A 19,212-nucleotide genomic window follows, 5' to 3' on the forward strand; every position below is an offset into this window, starting at 1 on the left:
AGGCTTAGCTCCAGGACCGCCCAGTAATGGTACTTAACTCAAAATGCACCTAAAAACTCCCATCTCTGGGAGTGGCCTTGTTAAGCCTCTTTTTGATGCCATTTAGGCCCCTTTCACACGTCCGTATTTCTGAACAATCGCAGCTGGCGGCTGTGGAATACCCCGATCACCCGCAACTACTGTCACTGCTATTAGTGGCAGCACGTGTGGGATGATTGGGGTAAGAGTCTCAAAAGCCCCCACCTGCTGTCGTTCAGACTTTAATATAACGCTCATCATTCTCCTCTGCTCGCCGGCAAAGCAGTGGAGAATGATGACAGCCGGCTTAAGCACCAGCCGCCGGGGATCAGTGCTTATTGTAGCGCTTCTTCCTCGGCGGATGTCCGGTTGGTACTGATGCAGCACATGGGTGGCAAACGGTTGCCACACGTGTGCCACACGCAGTACACATATGGACACACGGACACGGATATCTCCGGTACCGTTTTTTTCTGGTACCGGAAATATACGGACATGTGAAACCGGCCTTAGACAGCAGGACACTTTGTTTCTGCCACAGGACCGACAAGAAATGGCATCAAAACAGCCTGAAACACCCCTAAAAAACTACCACCTGTCAGCAAAGCTTTGTTAAGCCCCTTTTTTATGTCTAGTTCTTGGAACCATTTCTTCATCACTGTTGTCAAGTATCAAATCTGTAAGTTACCTTATAAATCTCTGGAACTGAGTTTTTTACTTCACTGCCTGATTTCAATAGTCATAACCCATGCTTCTACCACCTACAGGGCCCAGTTCATCAAGACCGGCATTATTCATGTCAAGTTTGATGAGGAAATGTGCTGGAGTCCAAAGCTCCCGAGTCTTGATAAGGCACATGGCTCATCATCAGCATCTGGCAAGTGGCGTGCTCCTCTCCACAATTTCTATTCCAATCTCTGCTGGATTAATATTTGTGGCATAACGAATGCCGTTCTTTGTCATAAATTTTGCCATCCCCCAGTCTTTACCCGGCTCCAACCACTTTGTCAGAGTTGGGAGAAAATGGCATGAGTGAGACAAAAGTCGCATTATTTTAGCGCAGCCTCAAGTTGCACAAAAATAATGCAGCTTTTCAAAGCTTTTCACGCCACTACATCAAAGCTTTGATTAATAGAGCCCATAGTGACTGACCCACGCGGTGGCCCCGATTCATCATTTGTGATTTATTGACATCACTTTTCTTTTTCTGTCTTGTGGTTTTCGCTGATGATTTTTGCCATAAATTCTACAAACTGGTGCATGTGGTTCATGAATTTATTGCTAAAAAAACTTTTCATTTTTGTCATGAACCTTTGTTTGCAACTTTTCAATACCAAAAGATGCAAAATGCTTTGAAAAGTCGTAAAAATGCACCAAATTCAAAACTTTTCTTGAAACTTTACTCCAGCCAGAGACTGGAGTTATATGCGCAAAAAATGGGACATTTCGTAAAACTCTCATTTCATGAATCTGTGTAAGACATCTCGATAAGCAAAGTTGTTGAGGAAAACTAAAAAAAAAAAGACTCAGAAAAGGAAGAAAACTAGTGTTAAATATGTAGAGAATGAGGTGCAAATACTAAAGCTTACTCCAGGAGAAACAACAATGAAGAATTGGGGCTGGTGTATTGATACAAGTGAGTAAAACAGGACTCTCAACCTTTCTCCAGTCGGCCAGGAAGATTTTATACATCTTCATGCATCAAAGTAGTGACCAAATCCCAGAAAATATATATATGTTGTATCTCCAAGCATCACGTCTTTTCTGTGTGATACAAATGTCGCAGTAAAACAGGTCAGCTTTAATATCCAAACATCTCATTAACATTTATAGAACACATACTATAATAGCTAATTTTCCTTTCAGATTGAAGAACATAATAAAAACCTAGAAATAATTACAAATGCCTTAGATGACATCAACTTTAAGGTACCAGTCATAAATCTTGATGAAATTTATAAACGTAAATTACAGTATATATTGACTACTTGATTACTAATGATCAGCCTATGGATAACTATTCATTTTAGCATGAAGCCTAAACAGTAGAAATGAGCAAATTGACTCTCTGCAAATCAAATTTGTGTCGAATTTTAGGACCCGGCAAATATGGACCATATACGATTCGATTTGCCTAAATGTCCTGTGCTATTTGACATGCTGCAGAAGATTGATGACAGTTACACCCTCCCTTTTTGCAAATTAAAGCCAGTCCCTTGTTTTGACTGACCTATTCAAAGAAGCGTTCCTATCAAAATTTGTGTCCTCTTAATATATTGTAATAATCATATTATATAGCACTGTGTACTTACAATTGCTGATTTGTACCTTCGACCCAGCTAATCTTTCTGTTTTCCATTAGGTCTTCAACATCATGTGATTAAAAACTGACTAGCTGAATTCTTCTAAGCTCTATGCAGAAACAGGAGGTCAATTTTCTCTGCACAAGTCATGAGTCATTGCAAAGTCCCTGGTATGGGGTGGTGGGAGCAGATGGGCCAGGAATTGAAGAGGGGAATCATTTTTGTAAGGACAAGAGACTTCCTATTTTTACATAGAGCAGAGAAGCAGTTTGGAGATAAGCTGTTTTCCTTGCGCTGCTGGTGAAATCCCATGAATGGACTCAGGAGATAAAGAAGAATAAAGGCTGTTTTTATTTTTGCAGTTTATTACATCAAGGGGACTAGGGGAGGGCAGAGACCGGGGCTCTGTGGCAGCTGAGCATGTGGACAAGGACAGAGACACGTAGGACTTGATTACACCACACAACTTCAGGTATAGAGAAAGTAAAGTTTACTAAAGTAAAGTCACACAGTATATAAACAAAACATAATGATGTCAGGCTCCCGATTCCAGACCTCCAGAAGGGTATCACCCAGTGGACCCCAAGGCACCAACGGATCACTGAGGCACATATAGGCGGGACATCAGGACACAGGCAGGACATCAGGGTAAACAAGGTCATCAGGACTCAGGCAAGACATCAGGGTACAGACAGGACATCAGGACATCAGTATACAGGAAGGACATCAGGATACAGGCAGGGCATCAGGAATACCGGATAGACATCAGACAGGAGTCGTTCAGTTCTGGACATCCGACACGACCTAGAGGCACCACCAGTCATCAGGCTCCAAGCTCCAGGCAGCGGTCATCAGGTTTCAGACTGCAGTCGTCAGGCTCCGGGCATTGGACCTAGGAAGGAACTCAAGCGTGATGGTGCGAGCACTGCTGTACTGGACCTGGGCCAGACGGGGTTCGCACCGCACGGTAGTCAGAGCACAGTGTAGTAGATGCTCAGCAGAAACACCAGTTACATGAGACTCAAAGTCACTGGGTGTGAGACTCCAGATGCAAAGGGATTCCAGGAACATAATCACAGCAGGCACAGTTCAGACAGGTTCAGGTACAGGACAGGTACAGGATTCGGGCCTCGATATACCGCCTCCAGGACAGGCACCAGAACAGGACAAAACAGGAATCAAGGCAAGGACTTTGGTACCAAAACATAGACATGAGAGGTGCAGGAACACAAACACACATAGCAAAGTTCAGGAGCTTTGTGAGTAGCTCAGGCCCCGCCCATAGGGCAGGGGAACTTTATATCGCCCCTCAGCAATTGGCTGGGGACAGCATTTCAAGTACACACCCTAACCCTGATAAAAGCAGAGGAGGTGTGGCCGCGCAAGCCCTAAGCACAAACAGAAACCATTATAGCACAAGCAGTGCAGGAACTGAAGATCAGGGCACCAGGCTGTGACTGCACGCACTGACACACGTGGAAAGTCATGCACCAGCTGCAAATGACCTCACAACCCGCGGACAACTTCTACAGTGGCATCCAGGGACCGCACATGTGGATGGTCATGCAGCAGGGCAAAGACCTAACCACCCATGTACGACTGCGCAGCAGAGCAGGGAACTGAGAAGGCTCCATACAGGTAACAGCCAACAGTATCCCAGCTCAAATTAGGGGGAAAGGAGCAAAGGGTTAAAGCAAAGACATGCATTGTCGTGCTGAAAACTAGATACAGACAGAACAGCGTGACATTGTAGTTATATAATTTGTAAACACATAGATTTAATAAACTGCAAAAGTAAAATCAAGCTTTATTCATCTTTATCTCCCAAGTCTGTTCGTGGAATTTCACCCGCAGTGCAAGAAAAACCAATTATCTCCATAAAGCTTATCTTCTGCAGCAGCTGGCATATGCTTAGAAATTTTTGCAATTGCAACACCATCAGGTGAGCAAGCACCTCTATACAATCTATCATCAGATGAAACCTTATTTACAATGTTTTCTCCCCAGTTTTTTCTCCTGACTAAATAGAGCAGAGAAGACAGTGCACAATACTATATAGTATAATGATTGCAATAAATTAAGAGGATAAAAACTTTGATGGGAGAAGGAGGAGTGCTTCTTTAAGGCCCATTGACACACACATCTATATCTTGGGATTAAAACTCTAGTGTTCCTTGTTTGGTAGGACGCATGGGGTCCATGTGCCCACCAGCACCTGGGGTTTACCGGGTTAGCGGCTCCAACTTACCTGGTGAGCCTTTACATATACATTAATCTGATATGGCTGTTTTTTGGAAGTGTTAACCGCATGGTGTAACACCTATAAGGTTAAGACGTGGCATTGGGCTTCATACAGTTTGATCAGAATATTAACCCCTGTGTTTAGTTTTGTAACTTTTTGCTTAGCTGCAATAGATCAAAGTATAAGTATTGGATGTGTGGTCCATATCTTTTTCTACAACTATAGTATTATTAGTGTATTAAGTTTAATTCTCATACTGTATTTATGTACCAAGCCTGGTTCTCATTCATTAACTATATAATGAGCCTGGTTGTGGTAGTGTATGTTATGGGCTTGGTTCTGGTACTGTACTTTATATTTACTGTGCTTAGTAGTTGTATCATGTTTATATACTGCACATTGTTCTGATGCTTTATGTAATGAGCTTAGTGCAGTTACAGTTCATGGTTGCTCTGACAAAAATAAATGTAAGACGCTATAGTATAAAAAATATGATTTCAGAGAAAAAATAAGTACTAGTAAATGTAGGTAGTAAGTTTAAAATGATAAATCCATTTTAAAGTAGTCAACAAACATTTCAATGAAAATTACAGTAGTAGTTACCATTGATTACACTGACGAGCAAAGGATTAACAATGTTTTGAACTTTTGACTTTCAGGCTCCATATCTCACCATTCACTACTGATTCAACGTGAGACTATCATCATTTTATAGACAATCATCTTGGCTATTTCAGACATAAATTTGATTTGCAGCTATTTAGCATATGATTAGTCATGTAGTTTCTTGCCATGTCACTGCATTGTTACTCTTTCGCTCCTGGTGGTGGAAAAATATTTTTCTTCCTGTATACTACAAATTACAACCTGTTCTCATATTAACTAGCAGTTCATTGTGCTATTATGTTGATTCCCAAATGAAAGGTTACTGGTTCCAATTGAGGAGCAGCCATGAAGAAGATTTCCCAAGAAAAAATAAACAGCAGACACCCAGCTCATTGATAGAGGTCTCTCGGCCCAGAAAATTGCCAAACTGCATCATGTAAGTGCTATGACAGTTGAAAGAATACAAAACGAACTCCGTTCTTCCATTCAAAAGTCTAGAGATGGACATTCGGTTAAAATATTGGAGTCAACAAGTCTGTTCACCACAAGGTCTATCAGTTCTAATGCGACAAACACGGCAGTGGAGGTGGCTCATATAGTGAGATCTCAGATGTCCAAGCACTGTGCGACGCAGATTACACAAGTCAGGAATGATGGCCTGAAAAATGGTGAAGAAGCCCCGACTTCAATTTTATAATAAGATGCGTCGGCTTGAGTTTTCAAAAAAGTGTGAAAAGTGGATAGTAGATGATTGGAAACGGGTGATTTGGAGTCATGTAATGAAAGTCAATAGACTAGGCTTTGATAAGTGCAAATGGGTCTGGAAAAACAAGGGGAAAAAGGGGCTAACAGATTGAGAAATTGAAGGAACTGTCAAGATCGATGGTAATCTCAATGCTGAGCTATATGTGAGTATCCTACAAGATGAGTTACTTAATACACTTGAGTACTATAGGTATGAAAAGGACGACATAGTGGTCCAGCAGGACAATGACCCGAAGCATACGTCGAGATTGGTTAAGAAATGGTTCAATGACAATGAAGTGTAGGTCCTGGATTGGACAACACAGTACCAAGACCTCAATCCAATCGAACACTTGTGGGTAGAGTTGAATAAAAAGCTGTATACATACTGAAGTGAGTTGACCAGTATGCACCAACTTTGGGATCAGATTTTGGTAGAGACATGCTTGAATCTGATCGAAAGCATGCCCAGAAGGATTCAGGCAGTGTGGAAAGCCAAATATGGATTTACAAAATACTAACAGAATAATAAAAAAATAAATGTAGGTTTTTAGAAGCAAAACAGTAACAATGGAGTGACATGACAAGAATCATAACTAATCATATGCAAGATATTTTCAAGTCAAATTTATGTATGAGATAGCCAAGATGATTGTTTTTAAAATGATGGTAGTCTCACGTTTGAAGCAGTAGTGTATGGTGAGAAAAGGAGCCTGAAAGTCAAAAGTGCAAAACATTGTTACTTACCATTTTGTTCCTCAGTGTAAGATCTTTACTAATTTACTAAATTATAGAGTCATGAAATCTATATAACAGCACTGTAAGTAAAAGACCATTCAAGTCCATAGTGCTTTGTCTAGAACATCTTTTTCCAGACTTCCGGTATATTAGGTCTCGGGTAGGTCCTATTTTCTCCTGAGGAGTTATTTCTTTTTGTTGAGCACCACAAGTTATTTGTTCTGGAAATCAATGGTGTTAACAGATCCCTTCAATGGAAATATCAGACCAATCTGTGAAGATCATTTTTGCTTGTTTCCTTTAGGTTTGGTGTCCAGTTTTGTAGAATACAAATGGCCATTAGGATCTTGTAAAAATATTGCCATCATAATTAGCAAATGAGTGGAAGTACAAGAATTGTTTCATCTAATTTGGGTTTGACAAATTTACAAGAATAATTGGTTACAATTTTATGTTATGCTCATATGGATTTTATTTGCCAGTTGTCCTAATATCTGAATGGATAGATGTGCTAAAATGTCTAATTTTCATTTTAGGATGAACAGTCATCCTTTACAAACTTTGATCCATCTTGTCTACTCCCTGGCTGCAAGGAATTCTGGACTTACCAAGGATCAATTACTGTTCCCCCACTTTTAGAAAGTGTAACATGGATTGTATTAAAAGAACCAATAACTGTCAGCTCCAGACAGGTATGAATAAATTCTCTATCAGAAAGTTTGGAAAGGGTGGGAGACATGAAATGTATATAAGCCCATGTTCCCACGCAGCATGTACGGGGTTTTTTGCTGCATTTTAATGACAGGTCATGCCCACTGTACATTTTAAGGGGTGCTCCCATGAACGAAGTTCATTTTAAACAATAGATCTTGGCAAAATAATAATTTCCATAATTGAATGTGTTTGAAAAAATGCAGTGCAGCAGGAAAATCAATCAATCCAATAGGTAAACCAGCTCAGGTAGTCTGTTAAAAACTTTCAAATTTTATTAGGAACATTCTTTAAAATATCCATTCAGCATAAAAGTCACAAGCCCCCAATGTGGGAAGAGTTCTATGGGCAGACGCGTTTCGAACCTAGTGGTTCTTAATCCTTGCACAGCATCTTGAACAAAAAAACAACCTTATATACCACATCCTATCCTTGTCATGTGATTGTTGCCACGTAATCACTAATAGTATTCTTCACTTGTTGATAAACATCCATCATTTAATTAACTCACAATATAAACTAATTAAAATAACACAATAAAACGCACATATACATGATAGACATATGAAAGAAAAATCCTACCATTCTTTCTTTTTTTTCCTTTTTTTCTCTTCTTTTCTTTTTGAAGGCTGCAAAAAAATGTAGAAATTTTTGTATAATCATATGTCAAATCCTGTTTAATATTCATCCCCAAAGGTGCTCTTGTTTTCAACACATAGATCCACCACGATTCCCTATTTAAAAGTTTTCTATGGTGGTCAACTCCTCTACAGGGTTTAGAAACCTTTTCTATTCCCATAACCCTGCACATAGTGGTGTCCCCATTATGGTGTAATGAAAAATGTCTTGAAGCTGCTGAGCATTTTACCATCTTAACATTAGCTGCGTCAGATAGATGGCGTCTAATCCTGACTTTCAATTGATTAGTGGTACATCCCACATATAGGAGTTAGTTAAGTTAATAAATATACTACATAAGTGCTGTTGCAATTTATAAATTTCTTAACATTTTATGATTTATTGGTAATTGTGGAGTTGAATTCCGTAGTATTCTTGGCATGATTGTAACATATACAAGTTTTCTCATTCCCCACATTATTGTTATTACATAAACTTGGGGACAAAATATCTCCTAGAGATGGTGCTCTCTTGGCTGAAAATCTAGTAGGCTGAGACAATACATTTTTAAACATATCGTTTTGATGTAATATGGGAATATATTTTGTATAATATTCTTGATTTCCATAAATTGTGGACTATATTGTGTTACAAACGCAATATGATCTTGGTGTGATTTTCCTGTTGATTTTTCTTTCAACATGTCCTGTCTGTTTTTATTAGCGATCGAATTGTTCACTCAGTCCACCATCCATTGTGAATAGCCACTTTTTTTCGTCTTTATTGACTTGAATCAATTCATTTTTAAATTTGATATCCGAGGAAGTATTCCTTCTCACACGTGTTAGTTCCCCTAATGGAATATTTTGTATTTTCAATTATGGGATGCACTTGCAGCATGCTGCAATTTTTTTTCATGCCGCAGCGGCCTAAGAAAAAATATCGCTAGTCGGCACTGCCCCATAGCATAACATTAGTCTGGATAGCACGCGGTCGTGTTATATGCTTGTGTAAGCGAGCACTTAAAGTGATAAAAGTCTGGCTGCTTGTTGCAAGATCTAGATGGGATTTAAGAGCTTATTACATGTGCCTCCATTATGCTCAGTAAAAAAAATCTGTAAATCGGGGCTTCCAGAATCCAAATTTTTGTTTTTTAACTATGATTATGCCTATGTAGGGAATTTGCATCTCTTTGTAAGAAATGGAACACCAATTCATCCGAAGGTTTTTTATGAAATTAATCAACAAAGAATTTTGTACCTAAAAGTCAAATAGTGGGAATTTAAATTGGTTGTCCGGGATTTTATATGGATGGCCTATCCTTAGGACATCTGACACCCAGGACCCCTAGTTGTTCCTGGTGTCGGCGGTGGCCGGATGTGTTGGGTTGATGAGCTGCACAGCACGGCTCAACGAGCGGAATAGTGGCCGCGGCCATGTACTGAACATCTGCCCCATATTCAAGTCAGTTATTAGTTCCTAGTGTCAGGTAGCTTTTGATAAAATGAGTTTACGTTATAGAATGATACTTACCAAATTCTTTTTTCAGTTATCGCGGTTCCGCAGCCTTTTCTCAACCACTGAAGCAGACGGAATAGAGCCTTGCTGTATAGAAACCAATCACCGTCCAATCCAGCCACTAAAAGGGAGGAAAGTCAGAGCATCATTCTTATAAAAAAACTTCCATTACAGGGCTGCATCTGAATGGCATTATGCACTGTCAGGACAGTACTATATGTATATAATTGTGCACAGTGTACACATGTTCAAAGGCTTCAAAAAAAGTTTAAAACTAATAAATGTAGATTTTACATTGATATCATTATAAATAGTCAATATATTTTACTGGGATTTTATGTGATAAACCAACACTAAGTAACACATATTTACGAAGAGTAAAAGAAATGATATATGGTTTTCTAAATATTAAAAAAATATAAATCTGAAAATTGTGATGTGCATTTGTATTCAACACCCTTGAGTCATTACTTTGTAGGACCACCCTTAGATTGGTAAGATAGTTTTGTAACCTTTTCCAGCCCGATAATATTCACATAATTTTTCCCCTCACAGACATGTTTTATTTCCTCACTGAAAAAAAACAACAGTCTAATATTTTTTGCCTATTTTTTTCTATATTATCCTCTTTAACTACTTCTAATGATAATGTGAAAATCTGATGTAATTTTAGGTCAACTTTGTTCAGAAATATGAAAACTCTGATCAGTTCACAAATATTCAATCAACATTGTATTGGTAGAATTTGATTGTTGTTTTATAGTTTTCTTTCCATATCTCTATTGCTAAGCAGTGAGATGTGACGTCCATCCACTGTCCAGATTCACCATAAAATGACTGCTGTCACACTGATTTGGCCTTGATAATCCCCTCTGTTTGACAGTGCTATACCATTTGAATTGAAAGCTGCAATACATTATGGGGAAGCGTCCAGTCGCACCCAAGATCATGTAAGCCTCCACTGGATTATGTAATCTTCTACAATGTGTAAAATGGCAGAAATAATTTTGGACAATTCACCTGAATCAAATCACAACTGTTTCAAATTTGAACAATTGGAAAGAAACCGACCTATGGGATGATAAATCCATGATTAAATTAGGAAACCATTGTGGGTGCCTGATAGTGGTGGGTGGATGATTTTCCAGGAGAAATTAATACAGATCCTTCTATATATTACAGTGTGTATCATATGTAGGCGTCCATTATTCTGAAATTAAAGAAGACCTCTCTGCTCTCCTCATTTTTGTCAGTAAATAATGAAATTCAAAAAAGTTCATTTTTTTCTCATCAAAGGTACACTGTGCACCCCACCTTGACTGAAAAAAAACAGAAATGTAGAAATTTTTGCAAATTTATTAAAAAAAAGAAAAGCTGAAATATCACATGGACATACGTATTCAGACCCTTTGCTCAGTATTGAGTAGAAGCCCCCATTTGAGCTAGTACAGCTATGAGTGGCTATGTGCACACTTTCAGGTTTTTTCGCGATTTTTTTGCTATAAAAACTCATTAAAACGCATACATTATGCATTCTATCATTTAGAATACATTCTGCATGTTTTGTGCACATGGATGCGTTTTTTCCGTGAAAAAAACGCATCGCGGTAAAAAAATGAGCATGTTCATTATTTTTGCGGATTTTCTGCGTTTTTCCCTCAATTCTATGCATTTGGGAAAAAACGCACCAAAAACGCGTGAAAAACGCGGTAAAAACGCATGCGGATTTTTGTCAGAAATGTCCGGTCTTTGTCAGGAAAATTTCTGCAAGAAATCCTGACGTGTGCACATACCCTGAGTCTTCTTGGGAATGATGCAACAAGTTTTCCACACCTGGATTTGGGGATCCTCTGCCAATCTTCCTTGCAGATCCTCTCCAGTTCTGTCAGATTGGATGGTGAACGCTGGTGGACAGCCATTTTCAGGTCTCTCCAGAGATGCTCAATTGGGTTTAGGTCAGGGCTCTGGCTGGACCAGTCAAGAATGGTCACATTGTTGTTCTGAAGCCACTCATTTGTGGTGAACCTTCAGCCAAGTCTGAGGTCCAGAGCACTCTGGAATAGGTTTTCAATCCAGGATATCTCTGTACTTGGCCGCATTCATGTTTCCTTTAATGGCAACCAGTCATCCTGTCCCTGCAGCTGAGAAACACCCCCATAGCATGATGCTGCCACCACCATGATTCACTGTTGGGATTATATTGGGCAGGTGATGAGCAGTGCCTGGTTTTCTCCACACATACCGCTAAGAATTATCACCAAAAAGGTCTATCTTCATCTCATCAGACCAGAGAATCTTATTTCTCATAGTCTGGGAGTCCTTCATGTGTTTTTAAGCAAACTCTATGTGGGATTTCATATGTCTTGCACTGAGGAGACGTCACGTGACAAATGGTGGTCCTGTAAGAGATTTTTTACTACATGCTGACTTATCATAACAGCTTACTTAATAAGCATCACTCTGAATCCTAGATTTACTAGCCCCAGGACGCCGACGGGCCTATATTTTCTTATATCAGACGTACACAAATACTAAAGTAGTCGAGACACTGATGAAGGTCGTTGTTGTACGACCAAAACGTCTACATCATTTGTACTGAGTTGTATGGAGTTGTACCACTCTTTGGACCAAATTAAAATGACTTTAACCCTGCTGTTCTGTTCGGTCTGGGGAGACCTATTTTGAACTTTGGTATTTTTTGGGGTGTTCAAGATGCGGTTCTGAAACTTGTGGTTGATTGACTTAAATGAGGATGGGTCGGTCGGCTACGGGTTTCAGAGCCGCATCTTGAATATTTTAAAGAATATTGAAGTTCAAAGTCGGTCATTTTTGACCAACAGAACAGCAGGGTTAATTTCATCCGTTTGTATACCAAGTTTTATTCAGCTTGCACTGAGGAGAGGCTTCCGTCGAACCACTCTGTCATAAAGGCCCGACTGGTGGAGGGCTGCAGTAATAGTTTACTTTGCGGAACTTTCTTCCATCTCCCTACTGCATCTCTGGAGCTCAGCCCCAGTGATCTTGGGATTCATCTTTACCTCTCTCACCAAGGCTCTTCTCCCATGAGTGTTGAGTTTGGCTGGATGTCCAGGTCTAGGAAGACTTCTAGTGGTCCCAAACTTCTTCCATTTAAGGATTGTGGAGGCCACTATGCTCTTAGGAACCTTGAGTACTACAGAAATTCTTTTGTAACCTTGGCCAGATCTGTGCCTTGCCACAATTCAGTCTCTGAGCTCCTTGGCCAGTTCCTTTGACCTCATGATTCTCATTTGGTCTAACATGCACTGTGAGCTGTGAGGTCTTATATTGACAGGTGTGCCTTTCCAAATCAAGTCCTATCAGTTTAATTAAACACAGCTGGACTCCAATGAAGGAGTAGAACCATCTCAAGGAGGATCACAAGGAAATGGACAGCATGTGACTTAAATATGAGCAAAGGGTCTCAATACTTATGACTATGTGATATTTTGTTGTTTTTTTTTTAATACATTTTTTTTTTAATTTCTACATTTCTGTTTTTTTCAGTCAAGATAGGGTGCAGAGTGTACATTAATGTGAAAAAAATGAACTTTTTTGACTTTACAAATGGCTGCAATGAAAGAAAGAGTGAAAAATTTAAAGGGGTCTGAATACTTTCCATACCCACAGTGACAGTTTAAAGCAGAATGCAGACCTGACTGTTCAGACCCTGCCCAAGGGAAGCTATAAAGATGAAATGCCTTACTCAAAAAGGAGGGTATCGTTGCTGTTTGTCCTGCTCTGTCTTATATTGAGGTCGGCTGACACACGGTGAAGTTTTAATACAGAATAGGATCAGACCTTTTGGGTACATCTTGTCGCGGTGTTATGGTTTGTACATTTTTTAAATCAAAATTGTGTTAACTAAGTACCCACTGTTATTTATATGTACTATTACTATTTATTATCACAGGTGTTAGGTCTCGAGTTCCCGCTTCTGCACAGGGGGAATCTCGAGCCATCTCCGCTGCAGTCTCCCATTCTTATCCAGCCGCAGTGGAGTCTGCTCAGCAGGGACGTCGGTCCCAGCGTCTTGCTCAGTCTCACTCTGTACAGAGAGTTACTGCTGTTTCTTCAGCTTCTGCCATTAAAGCCAGTGCTGGTCAGCAGCGAGCGGACTTCTCTGGGACTAAGTCCTTGTCTGCACACACTGAGCATGCCCAGGGCAAGATCTCCCGTTGGAGATCGAGGGTCATGTGCTCAGGCTCTGCAGCACATTCCATTGGTCCTCTTGGCAGGTCTTGGAAGGGCAAAGTTTCTGTGGCCACTTCCTGTGCTGCAGCTATATAAACTGCGCATGACCGCACGGCCATGCGCTAGTGTACAATTGTTAATGTGTGTATGTTGTGAGTGCAAGTCGTCCTTGGATACCCCTACCCTATTGAATGTCTGTTCGCGGAAGGTGTATGGTTGCTATCTAGCGCCCGACTTGTCCTACAGCACGAATCACGCATTGCAGCGTCCGGCTGCTGTGACCGCCAGTGCGGCGCCGTGCACTTCCTCTGTGCTTTCCTTGCCCAAGCCTGGGTGGTTAGTGGCGTTCGTCAGTGCGGCACCGCATGCACTCTTGTGCCTTAATATTAATATTTAGTTTCCTTACACACCCAGTTGCGGTGTTGTGCCAGCAAGGGTCTAATCGGACTTCAATCCTAGTTGGGGTTGAGTTCGCTGACTACTTGCTCGCGCTCTATGTGCGGTACCGCGGTCCTGTGACGCAACAGGATCGCTTCCTTCACGCTGGGTGAAGTTTAACCCACGTGTGTATACTTATGAGTACCGCCATATAGTCCTTCATTACTTGGCAGCAGGTTCCATCTCTGCTGTCTTATTATTTGGTGCGTTCCGCTAGCCCTAACATTACACTAGCGCCAGGGTCTGGCTAGTAATGACGGACAAACAGCAATCCTTGCGGTATATCCAGCAGCTGGAGGGTAGGTTGGCGGCTCTTGAGAGCGCAACCTCAGCTGTGGATGTTACCGCAGTTGCTGTACAGGCTGCTAGCGTGGCTGCAGCAACCCTGTCCATTGCCACCCCTGCTCCGACATTTTCTCGCCTCCCGCTGCCAGAAAAATTTTCTGGTGATAGCAAATTTTGTAGGGGATTTGTGAGTCAGTGCTCTATTCACCTCGAGCTCCTGGCTGCACGTTTTCCCACAGAGCGGGCTAAGGTGGGATTTATAGTGTCTCTCTTGTCGGACAGGGCGTTGGAATGGGCTACGCCGCTGTGGGAGCGTGGCGATCATGTGGTGCAGAGTGCTCCGCTGTTTCTGAGCACTCTGAAACAGGTCTTTTTAGGACCTCAAGTCACCCATGATACTGCGCTCCAACTGCTGGCATTAACTCAGGGTGAGTCCTTGGTCAGTCATTTTGCCGTCCAATTCCGCACTTTAGCTTCTGAGCTGGATTGGTCGGATAAAGCTCTTATCCCCATATTTTGGAGGGGCCTGGCTGACCACGTTAAGGACGCTCTGGCCACTAGGGAGGTTCCTGCCACACTGGAGGAGTTAATAACTGTCTCCACTCGAATTGACCTCCGTTTTAACGAGCGGAGGTTAGAGCGAGCCCAGTGTAGGCAGAGGTTTCGGCTGGCTCCTACCTTCGCCAAACCTCTGGAATCTCCGGTCCTGGTTCCTGAGTCACATGAGGCCAGGGAAGTGTCACAAGCGGGATCTAAGTCCCGGACCGCTTGTGCACTCAAGGTCTGTCATGTTTGCCAGCAGTCGGGACATCTAGCCACCAGATGTTCTCAGCGGTCGAGGAAACGTTAGCGTCTAGTGGTAGTAGGTGGAGGTACACTAGACACGGCGACGTTTGCCTCTAAATTGTCCTTTAAGGGGACAAATACTATAGGCTCATTCTCCCACTCGGTAGGGCTCTGCGTGGATTCTGGGGCGGAGGGCAATTTTATGTCTTCTGCCTTCGCCCAACGTCACGCAATACCCCTGGTTATGCTAGCTCAACCAGTAACGGTACGAGTGGTGAATGGGTCGACACTGCCCTCACAGATAACACACCAGACCATCCCTTTTACTCTGTCCATGTCGCCATCTCATCAGGAGATTATATCTCTGCTCGTCATTCCTGAGGGAATTGATGAGGTCCTGTTGGGAATACCTTGGCTACGGTACCACTCTCTTCATATCGAGTGGTCCTCTGGCAGAATCCTGGGATGGGGCGAATCTTGTGGGGGTAGGTGTCAGAGGGAGTGCGTTCAGGTTGCTACTACAGAGGTACCCGCAGATCTTTCCTCTCTCCCCAAGCAGTATTGGTCTTATGCAGACGTGTTCTCCAAAAAGGCGGCGGAGATCCTTCCGCCCCATCGCCCCTATGACTGTCCTATTGATCTCTTTCCTGGTGCTGAGCCTCCCCGGGGTCAAGTCTATCCGCTATCTCTCCCGGAGACGGAGGCAATGTCACAGTACATCCAGGAAAATCTGGCAAGAGGATTCATTAGGAAGTCAGTGTCACCTGCTGGGGCAGGGTTCTTCTTCGTGCAGAAGAAGAATGGGGAATTGCGTCCATGCATAGACTACAGGGGTCTTAATGCCATCACCGTTAAAAATAAGTATCCTTTGCCCTTGATATCTGAGCTCTTCGATAGGCTTCGGGGAGCAAGGGTATTTACTAAACTAGATCTGCGGGGTGCTTACAACCTGATTCGCATCCGTGAGGGGGACAAATGGAAGACGACTTTTAACACCAGGGATGGGCACTATGAATATCTGGTGATGCCCTTCGGGCTCTGTAATGCCCCAGCCGTTTTCCAAGACTTTGTGAACGATATCTTCCGGGATATGCTTTCCACCTCGGTCGTAGTCTATCTGGATGATATTCTCATCTACTCTCCAGATATTGACTCCCACCGGAGAGATGTTTGCAAAGTCTTCGACCTCCTACGGGCAAACTCCCTCTATGCCAAGTTGGAGAAGTGTATGTTTGAGCAGGAGTCCTTACCATTCCTGGGCTACATCATCTCTGCCCAGGGATTGGCTATGGATCCTGCCAAACTTCAGGCTGTGATGGACTGGCAGGAACCCCATTCTCTTAAAGCGGTGCAGCGCTTTATGGGGTTCATTAATTATTATCGCCAGTTCATTCCGCACTTCTCAACTTTGGTAGCTCCCTTGGTTGCCCTCACCAAGAAGGGGGCGAATCCCAAATTGTGGTCTGAGGAGGTCTCCAAGGCCTTTAACTCTATAAAGTCACACTTCGCTAGCGCTCCCATCCTACATCACCCCGATGTTGATAAGCCATTTATCATGGAGGTGGATGCCTCTTCTGTTGGTGCTGGAGCAGTCCTCTTCCAAAAGGATGCTCAAGGTCGGAAGCATCCTTGCTTCTTTTTCTCCAAGACCTTCTCACCAGCAGAGAGGAATTATTCCATCGGGGACAGGGAGTTGCTAGCCATGAAGTTGGCTTTCTCGGAGTGGAGACATCTCTTGGAGGGAGCACGTTTTCCCTTCCAAGTCTTCACAGACCATAAAAATTTGGTGTACCTGCAGACAGCCCAGCGGTTGAATTCTCGCCAGGCCAGATGGTCCTTATTCTTCTCCCGGTTTCATTTCACCCTCCATTTTCTTTCTGGGGAGAGGAACATTCGGGCCGACGCTCTCTCTCGCTCCGTTGTGTCATCTGCGGAGGAGGAGGAGGAGCCTCGGCTTATTGTCCCCACCGAGAGCTTGAGAACTGTGGCCCCGGTTTCGCTAGAGTCTGTGCCCCCGGGCAAGACTTTTGTTCCATCCAGTTTGCGACCGGAGGTTCTCTCTTGGGCACACTCGTCCAGGGTGGGTGGACATTTTGGTACCAAAAGGACATCTGAGTTACTGGCGAGGACATACTGGTGGCCGCATATGGCTCGTGATGTCACAGAGTATGTTCGGGCGTGTGTCTCTTGCGCCAAGAACAAGACTCCTCGGCAATGGCCAGCTGGTTTGCTTTATCCTCTGCCGGTGGCGGACAGGCCCTGGGAGATGGTCGGGATGGACTTTGTGGTGGGCTTACCCAAGTCTCGTAACTGCACCATTATCTGGGTGATCACCGACCATTTTTCCAAAATGGTGCACTTGGTGCCTCTTCCACGGCTACCTTCTGCACGGGCGTTGGCTGTCTTGTTCGTCAAGCATATCTTTCGCCTACACGGTATGCCAGACAAAATTGTTAGTGACCGGGGTCCCCAGTTTGCGTCTCGATTCTGGAGAGAGCTTTGTTGTCTACTCAGTATTGAGTTGAATCTCTCTTCGGCATATCATCCCGAGACGAATGGGTTGGTAGAGAGGGCCAACCAGACCTTGGTCACATATTTACGACATTTTGTTTCTGCCAGGCAGGATGACTGGGCATCCTTGCTACCGTGGGCAGAGTTTGCACTTAACAATGCCGAAGCCGACTCCACCGGTCAGACTCCATTCCTCCTAAATTACGGCCAGCATCCGCGTGTTCCTGTGCCCATGCTTGTGTCTTCTGCTGACTCCAGGGTGGCAGACTGGGCTGTGGAGGCACGGGACATTTGGGACCGCACGCAGGATGCCATTCGGGCCTCCAAGGAGAGAATGAGGTCCTCCGCCGATGTTCATCGGCGCCCCGCTCCGACCTTTGCTCCTGGCGACTTGGTGTGGCTCTCCGCCCGTAACATCAGGCTGCGAGTTGAGTCCACTAAGTTTGCTCCTCGCTACTTGGCTCCCTTCAAGGTTCTCGAACGGGTTAATCCTGTGGTCTACCGTTTGGCTCTTCCTCCACGCTTGGGTATCACCGACACCTTTCATGTGTCCCTCTTGAAACCCGTATTCATGTCCCGGTTTTCCGAGTCATCGGCCGGGACATCGGGTTCGTCTACGGACGATTACGAGGTGAACGCTATTTTGGGGTGCAAGGTGGTACGCGGCAAAAAGTTCTATCTGGTGGATTGGAAGGGTTATGGCCCAGAGGACAGGTCATGGGAGCCTGCTGAAAACATTCGGGCCCCACAGCTCATTGCTGCCTTCGAGCGTAGCGAGGCCCAAAGAGGGGGGGGGCCCTAGGAGGGGGGGTAATGTTAGGTCTCGAGTTCCCGCTTCTGCACAGGGGGAATCTTGAGCCATCTCCGCTGCGGTCTCCCATTCTTATCCAGCCGCAGTGGAGTCTGCTCAGCAGGGACGTCGGTCCCAGCGTCTTGCTCAGTCTCACTCTGTACAGAGAGTTACTGCTGCTTCTTCAGCTTCTGCCATTAAAGCCAGTGCTGGTCAGCAGCGAGCGGACTTCTCTGGGACTAAGTCCTTGTCTGCACACACTGAGCATGCCCAGGGCAAGATCTCCCGTTGGAGATCGAGGGTCATGTGCTCAGGCTCTGCAGCACATTCCATTGGTCCTCTTGGCAGGTCTTGGAAGGGCAAAGTTTCTGTGGCCACTTCCTGTGCTGCAGCTATATAAACTGCGCATGACCGCACGGCCATGCGCTAGTGTACAATTGTTAATGTGTGTATGTTGTGAGTGCAAGTCGTCCTTGGATACCCCTACCCTATTGAATGTCTGTTCGTGGAAGGTGTATGGTTGCTATCTAGCGCCCGACTTGTCCTACAGCACGAATCACGCATTGCAGCGTCCGGTTGCTGTGACCGCCAGTGCGGCGCCGTGCACTTCCTCTGTGCTTTCCTTGCCCAAGCCTGGGTGGTTAGTGGCGTTCGTCAGTGCGGCACCGCATGCACTCTTGTGCCTTAATATT

General features: G+C 43.6%; 1 protein-coding gene across 1 annotated transcript in view; it reads left to right on the top strand.

Annotated features, from left to right (window-relative positions):
• The window catches only part of LOC138641478 (carbonic anhydrase 13-like), a 53,285-nt gene extending 43,360 nt beyond the window's left edge, over nucleotides 1-9,925 (top strand). The window contains exons 5-7 of the mRNA XM_069728976.1: nucleotides 1,885-1,947; nucleotides 7,188-7,343; nucleotides 9,530-9,925. Coding sequence (XP_069585077.1) covers nucleotides 1,885-1,947; nucleotides 7,188-7,343; nucleotides 9,530-9,655 — 345 coding nt within the window. The 3' untranslated portion in view covers nucleotides 9,656-9,925. The remainder of the gene's footprint in view (nucleotides 1-1,884; nucleotides 1,948-7,187; nucleotides 7,344-9,529) is intronic.
• Nucleotides 9,926-19,212: the final 9,287 nt, after the last annotated feature.

The sequence above is a fragment of the Ranitomeya imitator genome, chromosome 6 (genome assembly GCF_032444005.1).
Source record: "Ranitomeya imitator isolate aRanImi1 chromosome 6, aRanImi1.pri, whole genome shotgun sequence".
Taxonomy (NCBI): domain Eukaryota; kingdom Metazoa; phylum Chordata; class Amphibia; order Anura; family Dendrobatidae; genus Ranitomeya; species Ranitomeya imitator.